Raw genomic sequence first — 23,376 nt, forward strand, 5'->3', positions numbered from 1 at the left:
AGAGTAATTATACATCTGCTGCTAAGCCAAACAGTTCTGTTTTGTTTACTTCATCATATCTGCTGTTTTGGGGAGGATTTGTAACATAATCGATGCCTAACAGAGACAGATTTGTTTGTTCCATATGTTAAGGCAGTAGTTAGATTGGGTCTTTGAAACCCAGTATACAAAATGTTTGCCATTGCACCTTTTTATGGTGGCATATTCACAGACACTGCAGAAAAATGGTCTATAGGTTGTAAGATTCATGCATCCATGTGTAACTATAGTACCATTGTGACTGGCTCGCTGAAGCTAGGCAAAGAAATCCTGAAGACACACCCAAAGAGTCCCATTCCAGTATAGGATGAGGACGTTCAACAATTCGTATGGATGACGAAACCCATTCAAATCCATCCGGAGAACTCAAACATGTATGGCCTTTATTAATAACGTTGCATACTTGAAAATGTTGGAACATGACCATGTGGTTTAATATTTTCATTTTTGTGTTGACAGCATTGTATTGTATACTGAATATTGTTTGGACCTAATATTTTAATTTGATCATGTAAAATTAATTTATATGTTTGTTTTGCAGTGGAATGTAACTAAATACATTTACCCAAGTATTGTACTTAAGTACAATTTTGAAGTACTTTAGTACTTTAGTGCTTTGTTAAGTATTTAAATTTTATGCTACTTTATACTTCTACACTACAGCTCAGAGGGAGCTACTTTTTGGTGCACTACATTTATTTAACAGCTAGTTATTTTGCAGATTAAGATTTTACACACAACATATGATCCATTTATGACAGGTTCCCAGTCTCTTTTGCATTGTTGGACAGTTTTTCTGTTGACAATTTCGTAACCTCTCAGCCACACTCAGGTAGTGTCCTCACACAGATTTCATATACTGCTGATTGCTGGCGATGTTGATGACAGACTGGCTACCTTATATTCTGATGAACGACTTTAGTTCAAAATCAGTATATTGTTGCTGGGGGCATGACAAGGACTGATGAGGAAAATCACAGCACAGACTGCTGGGTAATTTCTGTAATAAAATTAGCCTGTTATAGTCTCTCAGGTTATATAATAATATTAAATATTACATGGTTGGAATCAAACGTTCGGAGGCAAAGTCATCAGAGTTTTTAAAGATCTTTATTGAAGACCTGAATCGGTTTGCAAAGCGACTGAGGTCACACAAGCATACAATTTAGTATTTATACATCTCATCATAGAGGGTAGTAACCCCATGTGCCACTTACAGCTAATCACACACAGCGTGGCCTGCTTTACTCTATTTGCCATGTCCAAATTATGAGCACAAGCGCTGGTTGTTTGCTTGTTTAAGTCTAGACTTAAGACTTGTTGGTCATCAAACAAGACTCTAGGGTAATAAATAATACTCTGGGTAGAGGTGTACAGTCATCAATGTGCTGCATCACATAAGATCAAGAATATCATTGCACATGAATAAAGGTGATATTATTATGATATTATTATGAACATACAAACATAAGTATTGACTATAAGTTTCCACCACAATTATTCAGCTCTTTTTGCTGAATCATATTGTTTCCTTGCGTCCCTTTAGTAAATGTACACTCTGAATGGAGCCATTCAGCATGATGCCTAGTGTTACTTTTATACCTCTGTACTTTTACTTCTGTAGCAGTGTTTTTACATTGTGGTATCACAACTTTTACTTACATAAATAATCAGAATACCTCTCCCATTGCTGTTGTACTGTGGTATTTAAGCCAGTAAACTAACTAACTAACTAACTAACTAACTAACTAACTAACTAACTAACTAACTAACTAACTAACTAACTAAATGTCAGGAGGCAGGAGAAGAGGAACGCATTGGCTTGTCCCAGCTGATTTGCATCCTACGAAAGAAGATCAGGGTTCTCCACTGGGCACAGTGTGCATTGGAGGTGGCGTAGCAAAAGGGCCTGAAAACGTGCTGCCTTTATCGCCAACCCCTTCAAGTTTACCAAGTTTTCTGCTGGGGCAGAAGCACAATGGGAAACTGGCCTGCTCGCAGGAGGAGGTGAGAGCAGTAGTGGAGGAGACAAGAACCTGCAAGATAGTGGGAATGAAGCAACATCGAGCTTGGACAAGATGGTAGAATGCGGTCAAGTGACCTGGACTGAGCTTTGGAAAACCGAGCCACACCGCATCAAATTTTTCATCCAGGCAGTGTACAATGTGCTTCCAAGCCCATCAAATGTGCACACATGGGGCAAAGCAGAGTCACCAGTCTCCCACTGTGCTCCAAGTGAGGAACCCTGGAGCACATCCTCAGCTGCTGCACAAAGGCACTTGGAAGGAGGCATGATCAGGTACTGAAGACCATCCCAACCCTCCAAGCAGTCCATCGCCTTTATCAGAGCTGGGGAGCAGCCATAACTCACCAAAAGAACATCCACAGGTATCCTGACCTCTGTGATGGACTAGCAACTGCTGGTAGACCTCGAATGGCAGCTGACATTTCCCAACCATATTGCAGTCACCATCCTGCGACCTTGTGTCTGAGTCCACCAAGTAAACTGTGCTGTTGGAGCTGACAGTCCCATGGGAAGATCGATTGGAAGAGGCCTTTGAAAGGAAGCTCTCCAAGTACGCAGGACTAGTCAGCGACTGTCAGCAGGCTGGATGGAGAACACTGTGTTTTCCAGTGGTGGTTGGATGCAGGGGATTCTCAGCCCATTCTTTAGCCAGAGCCTTTAGACATTTGGGCATCGAGGAAGAGAGGAAGAGAAGAGCCATCTACAGTACCACCAATGCAACAGGGCTTCAAGATGGCTGTGGCTCAAAAGAGGAGAGCCATGGAGTCATAGGTAGCTAGCCATCTGGACATGGGTCATCTGGAGGAGGGTGTATGATGTTGAAGACCCAAAACACCTCAGGTCCAGAGGCATCAGTAGCTCTATGTACACAGTAATGAAGATGGACATTGATATCCCATCCTTAAGGGCTCAGAAGGCCTTTGAAGAAGAAATTACAGCTATACTCTCTGCAGCCCAGGGGATCCAGGCTGATGGGAAAAAGGATAATCAAGCCAAAAAGGAGACAATGAGACAATTTACAGTAGCACAAGACCATTTTACCACAGGGGATGATGCATGGGGTCGTACCAGTGGAGAGCTCACAAGCTGTTCAAGAACTATTCAAGAAGGATTGAGACACAACTGAACCCAACCTCATTATCAACTGTTTGGCCTGAATGTCTCCAATACCCAACATACCAGCATTATAGATATTATTATGGACAATAAGAGAACCACTACCTCGCAGCAGAGGAGAGAGGAAGTGGCATTGATTTGAAGTAAATGGTGGTAACTGATTGATATTTTGCTGGTGTACTGCTTATGTGCCCTATAAATAAATAGACTTGGCTTGACTAATCTTAAGAACTCTAATCATGAGACTAAAAGTGAATGTAAAGGTTCTACAGTATGTGTTGTATGTGTTGTGGCAATAAGGAAAGGGGGAGACTACAGATTCTGGATCAAAGCTGAAGTAAAAGTAAATTGTTTATGTACGTAGGCACAGATGGCCTGAAAAAACAAGAAGTAATAGGCCTAAAATGGTTAACTCTGACTTCACATCCTGGGACAAGGGACGTTAAGGAAAAATACAGTAGTTCTGTCTGTATCACTGTAAGCCAGCTGTCCTGTAAGAGTCTGGAGAAGGGCTAAGGGAAAAGCAGATTGTCTAAGTAGGCACAGATGGCCTGAAGAAACGAGAATAGCCTCAGATGTTTCAAAACACTGATTTTACAACTTGTGACCAGGCGAGGACAGTAAGGAAACATTGTAAGATTCACAACAGTATTTCTGTCTGTGTTATTGTTATCCAGATTTTCCTTATAATGCACCTCCAGATACATCACGGCCCTTTGACTCAACCCATAAATTTGCTCAATGGGGGTGTGGCAGGGCCGTGTGCATTTTTTGGTACCAAACAGTACTTCAGAACCCAGCATCTTAATGAGATTCCAACCAAAAGACTTGCATACATTTGAGTCTGTATGTACACACTCACATACACACGCACAAACAGAACATCACGGCCCACCAGACACCCATTCCACACCTCCTATTGTCCCACAGTCAGACAGCAGGCTGGGGCTGCAGAAGTGGCCACAACAGGCTGACTTCTCCCTCGAGGGCCAGCATGGGTCAGATTTTCAGCAGCTCCCCCTCTCTTTCTCCAAGTATCCTTGGGGAGAAGGATCCAAGCTGCTGTGGGCTGGAGATGAGGCAGATGCCGAATGCTCAAACTAATGGGAGGTCTGGGGGCATGACTCCTCTTTGGTTCCCATGCCCTGTGGCACACTCATGTCACACTGCTGCAAGTAATACAGATAACAACAGCAGTGAGGGGGCACTGTCCATCTGCTCTCCTGACACAAAGACACACACTTCCTCCTCCACAGGCAGATGCAGCAGGTACTGTAGATGGACACAGTACATACATTTAAAATGAGTGTTTCTGTCTGTCCCAAAGAAACAGAAGATGATGTATGGGCCATGTGTGTGACATGAGAGTTGTAGAATTCAAGTGATATGATGTACAGGAACATGTGCTACACACACACACATTACAGTTCATAGTTACAAGTGTTGAAATCGTGTTAGCCATATATGCAAACAAAACAAAACTAAATTAAATTTTGAAATTTGAAAATGGGTGTGATCTGGGTGTGAGGCACTGTATGGAAATTATTGTGGGTGGGGGGTATTTTTTGTCTTTTTGCTGAAGGGAGTGTAATTAGTTTTATGGGGAGCAGGAGAGGGGCTTTTATCTTTTCACATCACAGATTTATATTTACTTTCATTCTTCCCTTTTAAGATTTGTTGAAATTATTAAAGTTGTATCACTGACTGTGCTGCAGAAAAATGTCACAGTGCTCAAGACCAAGAGCAGCCACAGGTCTGTTGCTTGTGCTTGATTCACTTATTCAGCGGCTCTGATAACCCTTTATTTACCAGCTCTTTATTCAGATTATACAGAGGCCGTAGTTTCACCATTTTGTCATGTGTTCCATAAATATATTATTTTAAGATACTGGAAGGAGGATATTGCCATTATTTCCTAAGTCAAGGAAGTGTCCAAATAAAACATTAATAACTTTTTTATAAATTGACATATAAGATTCAGCCCCCCTCCCTACCTATCCCCCTCCCTGCCTTGAAAATACACTCAGATAATTAAAAAGATGATAAAATGAAAAAGTCCAGCTTCTCATGCATGTGTACTCCGTTACACACAATAAATATTGCCAGATACAAGCCATTTTCGCATTGAAAAGTACATTTTTAGGGAACATGTTTGGTGATGATTTACTGTTAAAACATTTAATACAACTTTTGTTGTCTTTCTAGTGTTTTCTATGGTTTGGATGACTTGCAGACATTGTAACAAAATTAAAATTCTTCTCATTTTGTAAGGGACCTCCTGGAATTCCTTCGAGGTCATTGGTTCCACTTTCAGAACCACTCAAGGTTTGACATACAAGTTTGTGAGATGTTTAACCACAAGAACTGTAATACTACTCAGAAAGCTGACAGCACTGCAGCCATCTTAGCTTCACAAACAACTGTGTATGCACCCCCCCTTTATTGTCCTGCAGGAAAGCGTGCCAGGATATACAGGGGGCCACTTAAGGCACGTGTCCTCTTTTCTTATTACAATATAGGGGCCCCACCCCCACCCACCTACTATCACCATATAACCCAGCGCACATGTTTGTGCAGGGTGAGATTGGAAAACACTGGAATTTCATGAAGTTGCCATTTTGGAATCTTTGACTTTATTTCAGTTTGTTTGTAGCACATCGATGTCAATGGCCATCAGTGTTGGGATACAAAACTCACCTCACAGGCGAGATCGCAATGAGGAAAATAACCAAACACAAATCAGTAGTCAGTTAACTGATGTTTAAGTCTCTTAAAGCCCCTCATGTAACATTCATTTTGCTGCTGAGTGCTTATTGTTCTGGTAAATTAGGTCATACAGGTGGTTTATGTCAGTGTAAAAGGTTGGGTAAATAACAGTTGAGGTGTGTTTACCCTCCACCACATCCCTACCAGCGACAGGTGCTGGAACCGATGGCCGACCAGAGTCCTTCCTAAATCAATAACGGGTTATGTATGTGTGTGTGTGTGTGTGTGTGTGTGTGCTGGGGGTGGACGCTTTGGGTAGACAATAGCTGGGTTTGGAGCCCCACACGGTCGACCATGTGCCGTTGATTACCATACAGCTGTTCGCATGAGGCCCAGACAAAGGCAACATGATAGCCCCCCCCCCAACACACACACACACACAAGCGCGCGCAACACTTTCCTCCCCCCGCAACCCTCTCCAGGCTCAGGAGCGCAGCAGAAGAGGCCTGAATAGCCGCTAGAAGCACAATACGGTCTTATCCGGGACCTGCCCACTCTTTGTCACCTCACACGCGTCTGAGCAATTACAGTGCTGGACAGAGAAAGAAAGGCTACGCTATTCTTCCCCGCTTCCTTTTGATCTGTGTTCAGTTTGTAGGCCAGCTCCAAAAAGAAAAAAAACTTCTAAACAATGATCTATAGGCCCGAAATTGTTAAACTGCTAAAGTTAATTGTTGAAGTCCATGTTTGATTAAATGCAGGAGGCCTTAATTAGAACCTGTCATGGCATGCTCATTGTTTGACAAATGTACCAAAATCTGAATGGCTATAGGTCTAAATAATTGTATATTCTCTTGGATGATATGTTTTATAGTCGTCAGTTTTCCAACCACACTGCACTTACACAAAATTAAAACGAAAAGGTTCTTCAACTTGGCATCACTAAAATAGTTTGCTATTAAAACCTTCAGATTGGCCTTTGCTGGCTGACTGCTGGTTTACCCCATACTGTGGCGATTCACTTCCATCACCCACATTAGTTTACACTGTTGGTGGATAAGATCCATGCAGTAATGCTAAACATATCTGCCTTGCGCCAGCTTCTTATGCATATTCTTATTAAGAACCTCGTCCAGGTGTGATGTGGGTTGTCTAAATCCCCAGAGGTCTGCTCCGGCTCCACCTCTTTGCCTGTGACGCGCAGCATCAGACAGTATAAAACCCCTCAGCGTCTTTACGCACCAGAACCTAAACAAGTGAAGCACAGACTGTAGGACAGAGGAGAAGACTGTCAAGAGAAGGCAAGGATTTAGGAGACACCAACAGGATCACAGAGTTCAAAGTGATGACATTTTTTTGAGTTTTCCTCAACATCTTTTGGGAATATTATTGCACAAACGAATGCGGACATCGGCGTAGAACTAAAAAGAAAACTCTGAGACGAAATGGCACATCTACACCTGAGTTGCATCTTGGCTTTGGCCTTAGTGCACGTAGTAAGTTGGCTTCTGTTTGTGCTAAAAGAACAATCCCCAAATGTCTTTACGCACAGCGAGTCTGATATTTTTCTGTCATTGCAGGTTCTGTCCTCCGGTGTGTTCGAGCTGAAAATTCATTCATTCCACACGGCGCAACGCATTTGCAGAAGACACAGGGACTGTCACATATTTTTCCGAATTTGCCTAAAACATCCGGAGGATGTGATCTCTGCAGAGCCGCCTTGCACCTTTGGCACCGGACACACCAACGTCATCAGGGCCGATCACACATCCATTTCTAGCAGCGCTCCCATCAGGGTGCCTTTCCACTTCAAGTGGCCGGTAAATGGAAAATCATAGTTACACTAACAATAATAGTGTTGTTGTAAGTGGTAGATTTTTTTTATTTAAAAACTGCATACATCTTGTATTCTCGACCATAATTTATCAACCATTTCACTTGTCAGAGTCAGATACGTGCGTAAACTACTCTCCTGAACTGTAACTATTTCACTGTTATTGCACTTGCCAAGCACTAAAGCGTTTTTTCTGTTCTAGGGAACATTTTCGCTGATCATTGAAGCCTGGAACGCTGAATCTCCGACTGAATACACAGGTAGGTTGTTAGTTGCGGCAGATTTACGAAATCACTGGACTCACTGATATCAGTAAAACTTTAAGCCCGTACCAATCACATGTGCCCGTAGACTTTCCATCTGACGCGCGCAGCTTCCTTGCAAGATGCCATTTGTTTAAAGACTTCCCTTCCCTCTGCAGACAACCAAAACAACCTTGTGAGCCGTCTGGCGACCAGGAGGAGACTTGCCATCGGCGAGGACTGGTCACAGGACGTGCATTTTGGCGAGCAGAGCGAGCTGCGCTACTCCTACCACGTCTTCTGTGACGAGTACTACTTTGGAGATGGCTGCGCTGACTACTGCAGGCCGAGAGACGACACGCTGGGCCACTACACCTGCGACGAGGAGGGAAACCGCATGTGCCTGGAGGGCTGGAAGGGAAACTACTGCTCGGAGCGTAAGTGTATATAATAATAATCCCCTAAGTGCCCTTGAGCAAGGCGATTCAATCCTGCACTGGTACCCAGGGTGCAGTTCAGTGACTAACATGTGGAGGGAGCAAGTGACAACTGAATTCCCCTTGCCACACATATCCGATATTTATTCGAAGTACCTTGATGGTACTAGTAGTATCTCCTGTACAATTTAACATGTCTTACTGTTATTTTGTAGTCTTCTGTGATATCACAAAAATATCATGTTTATTTAGTGAATAAGTAATATCTCTAATTAGAACAATGGCCTAATAAAATAAACTTCATTTACATAGCAGCTTTCAGAACAAAGTTACAAGCTGTTTTACATGGGAAAACAAAATTAAAACAATTCAGCACTGCGATTAGAAAAAGTCAGTCAAATAAAAGTACAGTGTATGAAACAGAATAATCACCATATAAACATACATGAGGAAGTATATTTGCAATTAAGACAACTAAAACCTTTTCTCCTTCCATGAATTGAAATATTAGACTCAAGTTTTGTCAAGGCATGGACATCTTACAGCTCAGCTCATGGTTGATTTTCGATCTCCCACACAGTGATGTCCCGTAGTGTTGTGTTTTACCGTGGTGTTCCATCTGCCTTTTGTTCTCTGTTACAATGAGAGAAAGAGCTGTAGCCCCCATTACACACACACACATTTTTCAAAGTGATCTGGGTGTGTTTGTGTACGTGTGTGTGTGTGTGAGAGAGCGAGAGGAGATAAAAGAAAGCATTTTTCTGCGTCAGTGTGCCTACCAGCTGCTTGGCTTAATACTTAACAAACAGTGAAGTCTGGAACAGGGCTGGGGTCAGACAGGGGGCCCTGCCCTGTACGTGTGTGTGTGTGTGTGTGTGTGTGTGTGTGAGAGAGAGATGTATGAGAAGGCGTGCCCATTGTAATCACACACCCTCCCTTCCCCTCTCCTCTCCAGCCATCTGCTCGGCGGACTGCAGTGAGAAGCACGGCTACTGCGAGGCCCCAGGGGGCTGTACGTGTCGCATGGGCTGGCAGGGCCCCTCCTGCAACGAATGCGTCCACTACCCAGGCTGCCTCCACGGGACGTGCAGCCAGCCGTGGCAGTGTAACTGCCAGGAGGGCTGGGGGGGCCTCTTCTGCGACCAGGACCTAAACTACTGCACCAACCACAAGCCCTGCGCCAACGGCGCAACCTGCACAAACACGGGCCAGGGCAGCTACACCTGCACCTGCCGGCCCGGCTTCGGAGGCACCAACTGTGAGCTGGAAACCAATGAGTGTGACAGCAACCCCTGCAAGAACGGAGGCAGCTGCAATGTGAGTGTGCAATGGGATTAAGTCTGTTTAGTTTAAAGGTGCTCTAATACTGAAATATTTGTGATAAAGAAACAAGACTATCACAGATAAGTTATTGATCCCACGCAGGGGAATTCAAATGTCATAGCATCCGAAGTACAAGAACAGTAACAGTAAAAAAACTAGAATATTATATACATTATGAAGATCTACTATATATAAACTAAGCATGATAAAAATACAATAAAAGGTTTACTATACTATACACACCAACATAAGTAGTAACTTTAAATTGTATCAAGATAGTCACAAATAAAGTCAAATAAGGTGAGGAGACAAGGGATTTGCAATAAAAACTTGAGGGAACTGAATCGGGTGGTGGGTAAAGTGTCTTGTGTCTCCATATAGCAGTGTTAGCAGCTTAAATACAGCTATTGCACTTGTAGCAGCAAAACCAAAGTGCGTGTCTTCTAATGCAAGCACAGTGGTGCAAAAGGTTACAGTTGGCAATGACTTATAATCCAGTAGTTGTTGTCGGCCTCTGCTGGACTGCTGAAAGTGCAAAGTTTCAACTTCATGTCCACTGATCTCATTTGATTGCATATTGAAAATCAAGAGCTTTCATCAGGTCTCATCCTTTATCCTACCCTTCAAAACAAATGGAACAGCTCCACTTGAAGGCTTTCTTACTAACGCCACAACCCCTCCCAGACTTTACACACAAAACAAGTCTGTCTGTAGACCTTCCCTCCTTAACGTGAAGGTTTTTCCTCCTCTGTCCACAGGACCTGGAGAACGACTACTCGTGCACCTGCCCACAGGGATTCTACGGTAAGAACTGCGAGATCATTGCCATGACGTGTGCAGACGGTCCCTGCTTCAACGGTGGCACCTGTGTGGAGACGATGACCGGAGGCTACACCTGCCGTTGCCCTCCCAGCTACACCGGCTCCAACTGTGAGAAGAAACTGGACCGCTGCAGCAACAGGCCCTGTCTGAATGGTGAGTGGGCAGGAGAGGCCTCCCCTATGGCGACATCTTGTGGTGGAAGTGTAAATCAGCAGCTGAATATGAAATTGTTTTAGTGAATAGGTATAACTGTCAACACTCCTGCATCAATGCACTCGCAGCAATTTACTACAGCGAGAGCGTTAAATGGAATCTCATTAACACTCTTTTAAACGACCGGTTGTCCCGGATCTCTTGGATGCTGAGCAGAGTATTTCTCCCTTCTGCAGGTGGCGAGTGTCTGGACCTCGGCCAGAGCGTGCTGTGCCGCTGTCAGGCAGGCTTCACTGGTGCCAACTGCCAGGTCAACATTGATGACTGCGCCTCAAGCCCCTGCCAGAATGCTGGAACCTGCCAAGACGGTGTGAATGACTACACCTGCTCTTGCACCCTGGGGTACACGGGCAAGAATTGCAGCGTGCGCTCAGATGCCTGTGGCGCCCGTCCTTGCCAGAACGGCGGCACTTGCTTCACCCACTTCACTGGGCCGGTATGCCAGTGCCCTAAGGGCTTTATGGGTCCGAGCTGTGAGTTCACGCTCCAGCCCAGTTTCAAGCCCGCTTTGCGCCAAACCTCCCAGCCCTCCTCTGCCACCCTCACCGTCTCCTGCGTTCTGGCCGTCCTGGTGCTGGTTCTGGTGGCGGGTATTATCTTCTTGAGGAGGAGGAGGAAACTGCAGGGAAGGAAGCAGCTGAGCGACATTGCAGTCTACAATGACTTGGAGACAGTCAACAACCTGGGAGGAAGCGAAAGAGAAGCCTTCCTCGGTCCTAACGGCCTGTTCAAGATCAGCAACAGCACGGCTCGCCTCAGCCTCTCCCTCTGCCCCGACGGGAGATCTGGGTACAGGCACAGTCCTGTGGAGAGCAGCCTGGCCAGAGGCGAGCGTCAGGACTTTATGTGGAGGGATGAGGCCGGACTGGGCTCTGGGGCAGGGCTGAGATGAGACAGAGAGAAAACATGGACGTTCACACAGGGGTAGAAGCACTTGTTGCTCCTCTCTCTTCATGCACAGTGAAGAGAGGAGCAAATCCATGAGTTGAAAACCGCTCGGCTCATGATGAAGATAATATACCAATAAAATGTAAGCATAAGAAACAAAATATGAATAAATGAACTATTCTGATAAAGATGATTTACAAAGATTATTGAAAAGTATATGGGGCAAAGCTCTTCCATGTTTAAGACCCAAAGAAACAAATAATACGATCCACTGTTCATAGGACCTACAACACAAACCAAATACAGGAAGTCACGATACTCTGAGCACCTCTGGAAAACCTGCCCAAAAACACGTTTTATTGGGTTTTTTTCTTTAATATGTTCACTTTGTTTAATTGTTTCTCATTTCATTTTTCAAACACAGAATTTTTGTTTTGCTTTTCAATCTTCCTTTGGCCATTATTTCCTTATTGTGCGTACCATCATTTTAATTCTTTATATTATTTATTTATTTGAAAACTTATGTTTATGGCTTCACTTTGATTGTCGCAGATGTAGAGATATATTTATATGATGCTGAATGAAGACCGACGCTTGATGTTGTACCTGGAAGTTTTACGGGCTGTGAAGGCTGTGTGAAATATCCCAAAGATATTCAGTGCAGGGATATAAAGAAAATGTGCTTAATCACACAAAGTCAGCCATTACTGTAATTTATATATATAGTTTATATACTATTGATCACGTTGCTCTTTCATGTGCCATTTTGTGTTCATGCCAAAGTTTGTGTTATGTTACGTTTTCATTCATATTATTTAATTTCATCATGTTGTGATGTGGAATAAAAGATCTGCTTTGATGCGATTCTGGAAGTCTCTGTTCTGTTCGTTAATGAGTTCAGTCATTTTTATTATTGATTTATCTACCGATTGTTTTGTCAATTAATTGGTTAATCGTTTAGTCCAACAAATGTCAAACAATAGTGAAAATTGCGTCCAAGTTGCTTGTTTTGTCCAGCCAATCACCTAAAATCCGATGATATTCAATTTGCAGTTCTGTGAAACAGAGAAAAGCAGCAAATCCTCATATTTGAGAAGCTGGAACCAGATCATATTTGAACAAGACTTAAACAATGAATCATTTCAGCTCTAAGTGAGTTTACACTGACTTTAACAAATTTAATTTAAATTAGATATTATATGTAAGATGCTGTTGTTGTAGCATACAGATATGCATGTAGACCTCTTTGTCCCACAACTGGCTTTCACTCTGACCGGCTGACACACTGCAGAACTCCCAGTAATATGTAAAACATAAGCTATAGATACAAACATAGCTAGCAGAAAAGGAACCATATTTGTAGTTGGTAAGAATACAATTATTATGGATTCCTTTAATACATCTTGTATTTGTTATAAGATATAAGATCTCTGTCAAAAGTTAAGAGGAATCTATTCAAAGAGGTCTTGGAGTCGCATAAAGAAGACCAATGTTTCCACTAAAAACCTGTACCCAAAGTATTCAACAGTTCTTTGCATATTACTTCAAATGTCCTTAGTGAACCGAGTAGTGCTGTATGAACATTTCATCAATGAATTCAAACATCTAAGTGGTATTATGAAACTTACTGATGAATTGGATTTGACATCTGGAACAAAGTTGGAAAAAACTCTACGCACAATATACAAGAAGACATAAATAATGATCAAAGTGAATACTGGGACATCCTCCATCTTGGAGAAGCATTTGCCATCAGCAGATATAAAGCTTCTAAGGAACTGGAGCTGTTTACATGATGTGGAGCATTGGGTTGATGTTCTATCTTGCAAACAGTTTGGGCCTGTGGCCACACCTATTGAATTAGCTGCTTCCTGTCCTGGCCTCTGGAAACTGGCTATATATGGCTGGACCTGTGCCCACTTTTGGAGTAACACTGTCCTGTAAGTTGTAATATTTAACCATGTTTCTCCTGCCAGATACCGATGTGACCCAACTTCTTCAAGTTTTTAATTGTTTACAGTTTTGGAGAATAGGTTTTCAGAACAGGCAAAAATAAGACATTTATAGAAAAAAAGCTGTACTTTAAAATCTGATAGTATGTATAGCCTTATTTAGACTTTGTAAAGTTCAAATTGATTTCCAAATGTTGTTTAGATAATGTGATGTAAGAGTGGAAACGGTCTTTGAAGAGATACCGTGTATATAAACACCCCGGCAGGAGAGAACTCTGCCCAGCAGTCTGCGCCCTGGTCGCCTCCTACCGCTGCTCTGCTGCGCCTGAAAACGAGGACAAACCCGTCCCACCAGTCCAGACCAGAAATGGCAGCCTACCGGACCAGGACGACGCTTGAGGAAAATGACGAAGTTCATTCATCAGATTTGGGGTTGTCTCGGGATCCCGGGTGTAATATACCGAAGAGACATGCCCGGGTTACCGTGAAGTACAACAGGAAGGAGCTGCAGAAGCGGCTGGACGTGGAGAAGTGGATCGACGAGAGCCTGGACCGGCTGTACTCGGGTCAGGTGGGTGGATGTGTAAGCAGCCCAGGTCTGCTTTTAACAAACAACAACACCAACTGTATTATATAATGAGACAATAGCCTATCATAAGATTTTCTAAACAGATTGTGTAGGCCTACAGAGGTACCTCCCTACAGTAAAACGCTTTAAATACATTTTAATAATAGCCTGATGATAATTAAAGTTATTATATTTGAATGTGATATGAAGGCACATTGAGTTTACACAGTCCTGAGACTGCAGACCTCCTATGAGGTCTTAAGAGGAGAGGTGTGGCAGCCTGGTTGTCCTTACAAGGCCAAGCATCCTGCAGATGTGAGGTCCACTGCTGTCCCCCTCTCAGAGATATGGATCTGTCTTGGGGGTTTCTGCCTTACATGGGCAGTGTGGAACTGAGAGAAGGATGAATGATGAGAAAAGAGGGGAACGTTACAGAGGAGGGGAAGCCCGTCGTAGGTCCCAGGAGGAAGTAAACACTGCCATCTGGCTGCTGAGGCAGCCGACAGGAGGTTAGGATCTCTCAAGAGGGGACATGGGGAGAGGAGTGCAGGACTGTGCTGTGAAAGCCAAGTATGTTCAGTATTAGAAAATGGAATTCAGATCATCACAGTGATAAGGCAGCTCCGTAACGCAGAAGGACCCGACAGGGCCTAGCTTTCACAGAGGGCTTTTACCACAAGCCACTGGCATATTCACCTGATCCTTGTATCCAAAACATTCATTTTTTTGTAATATTGAAGGAGCAAATGGTCCTTTTGGAAATTCTGAATATGATTTAAATGATAACATAACTACTCAGACAAGTTTCATTTAGTTGAGCCAAGTTATGTCAAACACAGAAACAGACAGACCTTTATTATTTTGTTACTTGTTCGGGTCAGAAGGCCGTGTCTGTGTGTTTTAGTGTGTACAGATGAAGCTGGTGGGCTGCAGAGCTGGAGTCCTGTATGTGTCAAGGGCCTGACTGCACAGGCAGTGCAGTGCAGTGGTGGGACTGTACAATGGCTGTTTGTTCAAACAAAGCAAGCCACTGTTACAGTATCACGTGAACATTGTTACTATTCAGACCCCAGAGCATAAACATACAGATGATGGACATGCAATGTGTGCAGGCTGAGTTCAAAGTCTTCAGCTGTTCTTAAAACAGAAACTGTTATTTTGAAGGTATTGGGTAAATGTGTGTGGATTTGAAGTACTTTATCTCTTCTGTCCTGGTTACAAAGGCTTGTCATTAAGATGCATTCTCAGGTACCTAAAGTTCCCTGGAACTAATCGTATGTGTAAATGATAGCTTTTGCTTATCTTCAAAATGTGGTATAGATGGTGCTCAGACCATGAATCCTACTTTGGTGATCCCTGACTTCTCTAGTGCCACCATGACGTTGATTTTTGTTTTAAATGTATTAAAATATCTCGACATTTATTAGATGGAATTGCTGTGAAATTTGGTACACACTTTCATGGTCCCCAGAAAAATTTAATCACTTTGATCCCTAGACCTATCATTTAGCGCCACCATCTGGTTACAAATTACATTTTGTCCAATACTTTGATTTCTGACCAAATACCTCCAAAATGAATGACCTTCCCATCAGCCTCAGCTGTACAGTGATACAGTGACATGGTAAACACTGTACCTGCTAAACATCAACATGTTGAACCAGACGAGTGTGTTCAAAGTGTGTACGGTGACTCACTGAGAGTGTGTGTTTTCATTGTGTGTGTCCGTGTGTTTACTTCAGGAAGGGGATATGCCAGAGGAGGTGAACATTGATGACTTGATTGACCTGCCTAATGATGAGGAGCGAGTCAAGAAGTTACAGGTAACATGACCTGCGTGAGCACTTCAATCATCCTATATAAGAGGGCGCTGATTATGAAATAGGAATCCAGTGGAGAGGATTTTCTAAATTAGACAGCATTGTTCAAGGTTTTGTCATCAATCACAGCCATTTCACCTCATGATTCGAGAGTTTCTGCACCAACATGGACACAGTTTGTTCAGGGAGTCGCTCAAATAGACATGTTGGAAAGAGTTGATATCATTGTACAGTACATATGACTGAGTGAACAACAAGAAGAGATTTTTAGGTGAAATATTGTAGTTTTTAATGGTGGAATATTGAAAATGAATATATGATTATGTGGCTGGTTTGTTACAACATAATCCCTTTTTTTAACAGGAGCTTCTTCGAAAGTGCAGCAACAACACGGAGGTATGTTTTAACTTGGACATTCCCAACCAAGAATTAGTCATGATGATGCACGCATTGCATATGCAAATGTACAGTATACCTGTGTGCATACACACACACACACACACACTGGTTACATGAGCTAAGCTGAAGCTGCAGCTTCTGACACCTCGTCCCATAGTCAGTCCACGTGCCTCAACAATGGCTTTCTGTGCTCTCTTGCCTTGTTTTAAGCCTGAAACAATGAGTCTTTCTGGACTCAAGCGTTGGCTTCGCTGTGGCCTGGTCAGAGATGCAAACACAGGCACAGAGCAGGGAGGGTCAGTGTAGCTGATGCTTCTTACTCAGACTTAGTTTATTAGACTCTGATGTAGAGTGTCATGAAAGGATAGGTTCACATTTTTTCAAGTCTGTCTTAAAACAATACTTATATGTCCATATGTACAGTTTTTCCTTCCTGTAATCATTCCTCCTGTTTATACTGGACATTAAAAGATCCCTTTCCAACACGCTTCCAGTGGTAATGGTTTCAAAATCCACAGTCCTTTTCCTCTGCAAAAATATATTCCAAAGTTTATCTGAAGTTAATGTGAGGCTTCAGCAGTCTGAGCTAGAGAAATTAAGTGGGCATGTTCCAAAGTTAAAATCTTTTTAGAAAAGTTTCCGTGTTTCAGCGTTGAGCTGCAGTGGATGGACAGTAACGCAAAAAGGGAATTTCGTACGAAAAAGACTGTAACCTTAGAAGATACTCACTTGATTTGTCTATCTCAAAGTGCCGAAGCCTTATTTTAACATCGGACAAACTTTGGATTATACTTTTTGTACTTTTGCTTAGTGGCCAGTAGAGAAAAGGAGGGATGATTACAGCAAGCAAACTGCTTCACATACACATAACTATGGGCATATTGAGAAAGATTTGAAAGCCTGTAAACATATCCTTTAAGAGTTGCTTGCAACTAAATAGGTTTCTAAGAAACATACCACGTCATGCTGCCCGAGTTTATACCTAAACAAACAGACTGAAACAAAACAGAGGCCAGGGGCTGGTTATCTGAAACTCTCATTGCTTTTGTGAGATTTTGACGCAGCAGCTCTCCACTTCCTGGGGATCTTTATTAATTGTGAAATAGCCTCCAAATGATCAGCCACAGCCAAGACTAGAATTAACTTTGCTAATGCTGATTAATGTCTATAAAAGGAGAACAAAAACACTTGCTTACAGTCAGTTTTTATTAAAGACCGGGGCTGGTTGGGGGCGCCGTGGTAGAGGCCCGGGATTGAATCCAGCCCGCGGCCCTTTGTTTCCTGTCGTCATTTTCTCTCTTCAGCTGTCTTTAAAAAAAAAGAAAGACTGGGGCTAGTTGTTCAGCCCACCTCTACTTATACTGTTGACATAACACTCCATATCTGGGTACTGTGTTTCTCATCACGCTATAGAAGCTCAGACTCACCATTATATATATATATATACCAACATAAGCCGCAGAAGAGGTGAACGACATGTGATGCTCAAAAAAGTGTTATTGTCTGGCACGAGCATTCACATCACAGTCTGGTGACTTATTATTATTATTATTATTTTTTTTTTTTTTTTTTAGCATTTTAATGACTTATTTTGACAGTGTTCAACAGTAATTCATGAGCAACACATTTAGACCACAACACAAAACAGCAGACAGTAGAGTGGGAACTCCCTCCTCTGTGGGAGGTCACCCTCCTGCTCTCCTAGTCCTTTTTCCATCTATGGACATATGAACACTCAAAACACTCACCAAAAAGGGGTAAAAAATGACTACACACTCCATTTATTTGGCACTATTTTTGCTACTTTAGTCCTAATTGCTGTTTGTTTAATGTTCCGATAAGGGCTGTAAGGATATTGTTTTAGTCATTTATCCTTGACATTGGAACAAAATGACAGATGATTATCCAGCTAATAGCTTTTTACTGCGATAGTGGTTGTTATAGGCAAGTCTGACGAGAGGCCTACTGTCAGTGACCAGTGATTCTTATGTTTCCATATAAAGTATCTCTCTGTTGCAACATAATTGGGATCCTTCCACTGAAAATGACCATGTATCTCCTCTGTAACAACATGCTTTTCACCAAAGCTATTTCTTTCTTTCTAAAACTGTCCTCCTTGTGCTTAGTGGCCAAAGTTCTGCATTCATGTATTGCCCATATGCGAAAAATATACTTTTTGTATAGTATAGGTGTATTATAACAGCCAAACATCTTTTGAAACATGCCTCCATCTTACATGTACCTTCCATTTTTCACTGCTCGCAAACTGGCAAAGTACAGTATAGCACGTTTCTGAATGTATATGCCACTTGTGAGTGCTAAGTCAATGTAAACTGTCTTAGTTGAAATCAACAATGTATCAATTAAAGCTAGTGCTGAAGAGGGGAATTTGCAGATGTGTTTAGATGTAATTAGTGTAGCGGAGAAACAAGCACAAAAAAGGAGGCATCATTACCCATATCCTATATTTTTTTTTGTCAAATCCCACGAAAAGACCAAAACAACAATGTGTTAGTCCGTCTGTCACTGCTTTCGACTTCCCTACCCTCTCTGTGGGTGAAGCCCTGAGCCCGTTGGTTCCTGATGAAGACATACATTTTTCAAAGCGAGTCACAAATATGTTGTATACTTTCATTAAAAAAAGGCTAAATAATCTCCTAAAACAGCTGGGCATTTTAGTTTTTACCAAATATTACTAAAACAGGAGGAATTAGTGCATTTGTTGGGGACTAATTTCAAAAGCAGATTTGGTGCATTTGGTGAATATTTACAGCAGCAGGACGGTGTATGTGGGATTGAGTCAAAATAAAGTACAGTGTGTGTGTTCATGGTAATGAAGGAACATGTCACCCAGTGCAACAGTGTGACTCATTCATGTGTTTTTAATAGTTTTTGGTCAACAATTTCGCTCTATGGATACACACACAATACTTGTTATCAGTAGGATCAACTCATTGTTGGTTTTGGTTTTTTGATGGGATTTGCTGACAATGATAAAAATATAAAATATCACCTCCTTCCTTTAATGTCTACATATCTGCTAAATGTCAAGTTCAACATGGATATTTGATAAGCTATTGGGAATCATGAATCACATTGAAAATATACATGGCTGACAGTGCAACCACAATCTGTTATTTGACGAAGTATTTTTCTGACAAATGTAAAGGACATATTGGAACACTTATTTACTTAAACTTAAATTCTGTTTCATCTCTGCTCCATGTGACACCTACTCTGGGTGCTGTGCTCCTCATCAGACCTTCATCAGAGAGCTGGTGGCAAAACTGGAGGGAGTTCACAAGCAGGACGAGCTGCAGAGCGAAGGCATCGAGCACCCGGTCATCTGCCACAGCCACTACCGCCATGAGCCCTACCACTTTAACAACCCACACCAACACCAACAACGCCACATACACCCAGTAGGCAATTTGAGGAGGGGGGAAGGGGGATGCCACCCCTCTTGTTAGCAAAATGACCAAAATCCATCCCCCTTGTTAACCTGCTCAAAAGATGCTCTGTGCTTTGTCTCTTTTTGTTAAAAATGAACAAATCGCCTACTGCTTACACAACACCCGAGGCCAACACCAGACCCTCTGACGACCCCCCCAACCACATGTACACACATTGTCATGACATGAAAACAAAAATGTCAGTTGGATTGGACTATGGAAAGCAAAGCTCATGGGAGGAAAAATCTACCCCTAAAACTTATTAGAAATAGTTCTATAGTTTTGGGAAATACGCTTATTTGCCTTTTTTGCCTAAAGTTAGATGAGAAGATCAATACACCTGCACTGTAAGTATGAAGCTACAGCCAGGGGGCAATTTTCCTAGCTTAGCATAAAGACTGGAAACATTGGAAAACAGCTGGCCTGGCTCTGTCCAAAGATAACAAAATCCACCTACCAGCACCTCTAAAGCTCACTGATTAACACGTTATATCATGTGGAGTCTCTACTGGTTGCCTGGCAACCTCAAAGTGACGACAAGACAGGAAGTCACTGCTCTTGTCCAAGAAATAGTCCAGCAGGTAGCCTGAAAACCACAACTTGTAATTTTTACACTTCAGTATTTGTACAGATTAAACAAACAAGATGTAACGTGTTAATTAGTGAGCGTTAGAGGTGCTGGTAGGCAGATGTTGTTACCTCTGGACAGATTCAGTAATTAATGTAGCGTAACTGATATTATAAAGAGTGCGGTCTAGACCTGCTCTATAGGAAAAGCGCAATGAGATAACTTCTGTTATGAATTGGCGCTATATAAATAAAATAGAATTGAATTGAATTCAGTCTGGCTGTTTCCCCCTGCTTTCAGTCTTTATGCTAAGCTAAGCTAACCAGCTGCTGGCAGTAAACATATATTTAACAGACAGAAATGAGAGTGGTATCAATCTTCTCATCTAACTCTCTGCAAGAGAGCAAATACGCATATTTCTTAAAATGTCGAACTAGTCCTTTAACCACTTTTTAAAAAACAGCTATTTGTGACATATCTCATGGGTGGTCATGAAATAGAAATAAGCGAGGGCAAGGGCTTTACTCTCGAGATGCCGTTTAGCACAAATAGTCAGTAAATCATACAGGAAGAAGTACATCATGGAAATTAAACTTTTTCCACTCACAGTATCCCCAAAAGACCTTTAATTTGCAGCACCAGAACACGTGACCCTCACTTTCACTCGACTGGAAAAAACTGTCACTATATAGCTCTTTGTATTAATATCACTCTCTCCATGTACATGTGGGTGTGGTTGTGTTTTATACAGTCTCTGGGTTGGATGCAACTGTTTCAGGCGCTAACTGATGAAGTAGCTGATGAAAGTAGATGAAGGAAAGTAGGATCAACAAAAAAGAGAATGTACAGCTCTTCCTTTAAAAAAACCCATCCTGGTATGAATTCAACATCACACACTGATCATCCAAGGGTGGATTTTACATTGAAAACATCACTGTCTGGCTTCAACACTGAACTGTACTGTGACACATGTACAGTATGTTCCACCTTCCACTGAACACGTGCATCTTAGCTGCACCACGTTTTACATAACACTGTTAGATTAGATGCTAGATGTTAGATTAAATATATTACTTATTTAACATATGTTCAATTATGATGGTCATGAATGTTATTTATTGTCATGATTACAGGAAATGGAGATAGATCCGACATGGCGTATGATGTAACACTGGAAATAATCCTGTTGCAGTTTTTTAATATATCACTATCATTCATCCCTTCTGTTTTTGAGATGTATTGTTACTACATTTTCAGTTTTGTCAGAACATTTACTATTTTGTATTCTGTAAAGAGACACTAGCCCTTAGCAGGAATTGCTAATAAAACTATTTCTTTCACTATGGGTGTATGTTTTATGTACTATATTATGATTTAGCATGTGTTTTCTTGGCCAGGAAGAACGGACAATATGTGGATTATCGGAACAGTACCATACCAAATACCAGTTTATTAGGTACACCTGTCCAAGTTTCTGTCATCCAATCTAATAGCTCAGCCAAAAATCATGTCTTTGTAGTTTCCAGTGCTCAGTTTTGTTGACACTGAGCAGTGATAACTCTTTGGTCATTCTTGAGGCTGTGGTTAGTGATGTTGTACTGGATTGGGTCATATTGAAAGGTGTTTCTTCACTTTTTTTATCAATATTGTTTTGTATCTTGAAACAGAGTGGAACATGGGTCAGTAGCATATCTCCTTTTGTTGCAGTATATAATCACACCAATGACACATCATCTCCAATACACAGTGTCCACTTGTAATGTTTGTTCACAACCTGTGCAGGAGAGATGCAAGACCACAAATCAATACAGGCAGACAAATGGCATACATATGGCACACATTTGAAAGAAATACAACACACAAAAATAAAAGTACAAAGCTAATTCCTTCAAGTATGCAAGAAAACAGAAGAAAACTAAATAAATAAAAAAATAAAAATACTGTATGCTATTTGGGATACTATTCATAAAAACCAAAATGAGGTAAAGAAGAATATAAAAAACATTTCATGTGATAATTATCTGTGGAGGCCCTATAAAATGTTAGTATGTGAATTCACTGCGTTTCATTGTTTCTGTTTTTCCAAAACTTGGGGGTCGACCTAAAAATGAAACATTCCCATTAAAGGTTTATTGACAAGTTGACACATTTAGAATTATTTTAATTTATCATTGCTATGCTTTTTTTAAATCAAGACCTTGAAAGTGCTTGGATTTACCGAGCAATAACGAGGTCCTTAAAGTACTTGGATTTAGCCTACCAGAATCTCTGAGTGTGAGTCTGAAAATTCACCCGTGATACCATTTTTACACATCTGGAGCGCTGGGCCAAGCTTACACTTTATTCCTATCTATCACTCTCCGCATAGACTACAAGCATACAGCGATTTGCTGATCACCGGGCTGGGTCATTGGCTGTTGTGCTTTCTCGCAGGCATTCCCAATTAAATAATAATAATCTTATTTAACAATAAATAATAAATAATCTTATTTAACGGCGCTGGGCGTTCCTAGCTCAAATATGTGGCTGGTTGCATAAGCAGCATTGACTAGCTATCGCACAACAAAAGTATGATATTAGCCGTAATGTCTGTAAAAGAGGGCAGGTCATTGTTCCTCACTTCAAAACGGGATAATTTACCTCAGACTCAATGCAGCGATTAGCAAGATAGCTAGCTAACAATATCACTAATCAGTGACAGATTATGTTAATCAAGCTCTGTCGTTCTAACTAGGCAGCACTTGGTTAACGTAGGAAAGGAGGAGGAGGGAGGAAGGATAAAAGAGATGGCCAGTCGACAGCTTCAGGAAAACGGGCATTAGAAGAGGAGGAGGAAGCGTGAGATTCATTCTTAAATTTAAAGTGGGGAGCGAGATAATATCGATTAGTCCAATCACTTTGACAGCTGGCTTGAGAAATGGCAAAGGTGTTGCGTGTAGGTGAAATGCAAAAGTGTTGAGCAGAGAAATAA

The 23,376-nt window shown here is 41.8% G+C and overlaps 2 protein-coding genes across 2 annotated transcripts; both read left to right on the forward strand.

Annotated features, from left to right (window-relative positions):
• Positions 1-7,119: 7,119 nt before the first annotated feature.
• Positions 7,120-12,510, forward strand: dlb (deltaB). The gene is made up of 7 exons (XM_044222085.1): positions 7,120-7,383; positions 7,468-7,707; positions 7,924-7,981; positions 8,143-8,400; positions 9,356-9,717; positions 10,482-10,698; positions 10,935-12,510. The coding sequence occupies exons 1-7, from the start codon at positions 7,333-7,335 to the stop codon at positions 11,648-11,650; spliced, it is 1,902 nt and encodes a 633-aa protein (XP_044078020.1). The 5' UTR covers positions 7,120-7,332; the 3' UTR covers positions 11,651-12,510.
• A 922-nt stretch (positions 12,511-13,432) lies between these two features.
• ppp1r14aa (protein phosphatase 1, regulatory (inhibitor) subunit 14Aa) lies at positions 13,433-21,745 on the forward strand. The gene is made up of 5 exons (XM_044222086.1): positions 13,433-13,586; positions 13,865-14,169; positions 15,909-15,989; positions 16,350-16,382; positions 19,646-21,745. The coding sequence occupies exons 2-5, from the start codon at positions 13,966-13,968 to the stop codon at positions 19,853-19,855; spliced, it is 528 nt and encodes a 175-aa protein (XP_044078021.1). The 5' UTR covers positions 13,433-13,586; positions 13,865-13,965; the 3' UTR covers positions 19,856-21,745.
• Positions 21,746-23,376: the final 1,631 nt, after the last annotated feature.

Source organism: Siniperca chuatsi, linkage group LG14 (genome assembly GCF_020085105.1).
Source record: "Siniperca chuatsi isolate FFG_IHB_CAS linkage group LG14, ASM2008510v1, whole genome shotgun sequence".
In the NCBI taxonomy this organism is placed as follows: domain Eukaryota; kingdom Metazoa; phylum Chordata; class Actinopteri; order Centrarchiformes; family Sinipercidae; genus Siniperca; species Siniperca chuatsi.

Coding starts and splice junctions, on each gene's coding strand:
- dlb (XM_044222085.1), top strand. CDS start 7,333: ATGGCACATCTACACCTGAGTTGCATCTTGGCTTTGGCCTTAGTGCAC. Junction 8,401..9,355: donor GGGAAACTACTGCTCGGAGC/GTAAGTGTATAT, acceptor TCTCCTCTCCAG/CCATCTGCTCGGCGGACTGC. Junction 10,699..10,934: donor CAACAGGCCCTGTCTGAATG/GTGAGTGGGCAG, acceptor TCCCTTCTGCAG/GTGGCGAGTGTCTGGACCTC.
- ppp1r14aa (XM_044222086.1), top strand. CDS start 13,966: ATGGCAGCCTACCGGACCAGGACGACGCTTGAGGAAAATGACGAAGTT. Junction 14,170..15,908: donor ACCGGCTGTACTCGGGTCAG/GTGGGTGGATGT, acceptor TGTTTACTTCAG/GAAGGGGATATGCCAGAGGA. Junction 15,990..16,349: donor AGCGAGTCAAGAAGTTACAG/GTAACATGACCT, acceptor TTTTTTTAACAG/GAGCTTCTTCGAAAGTGCAG.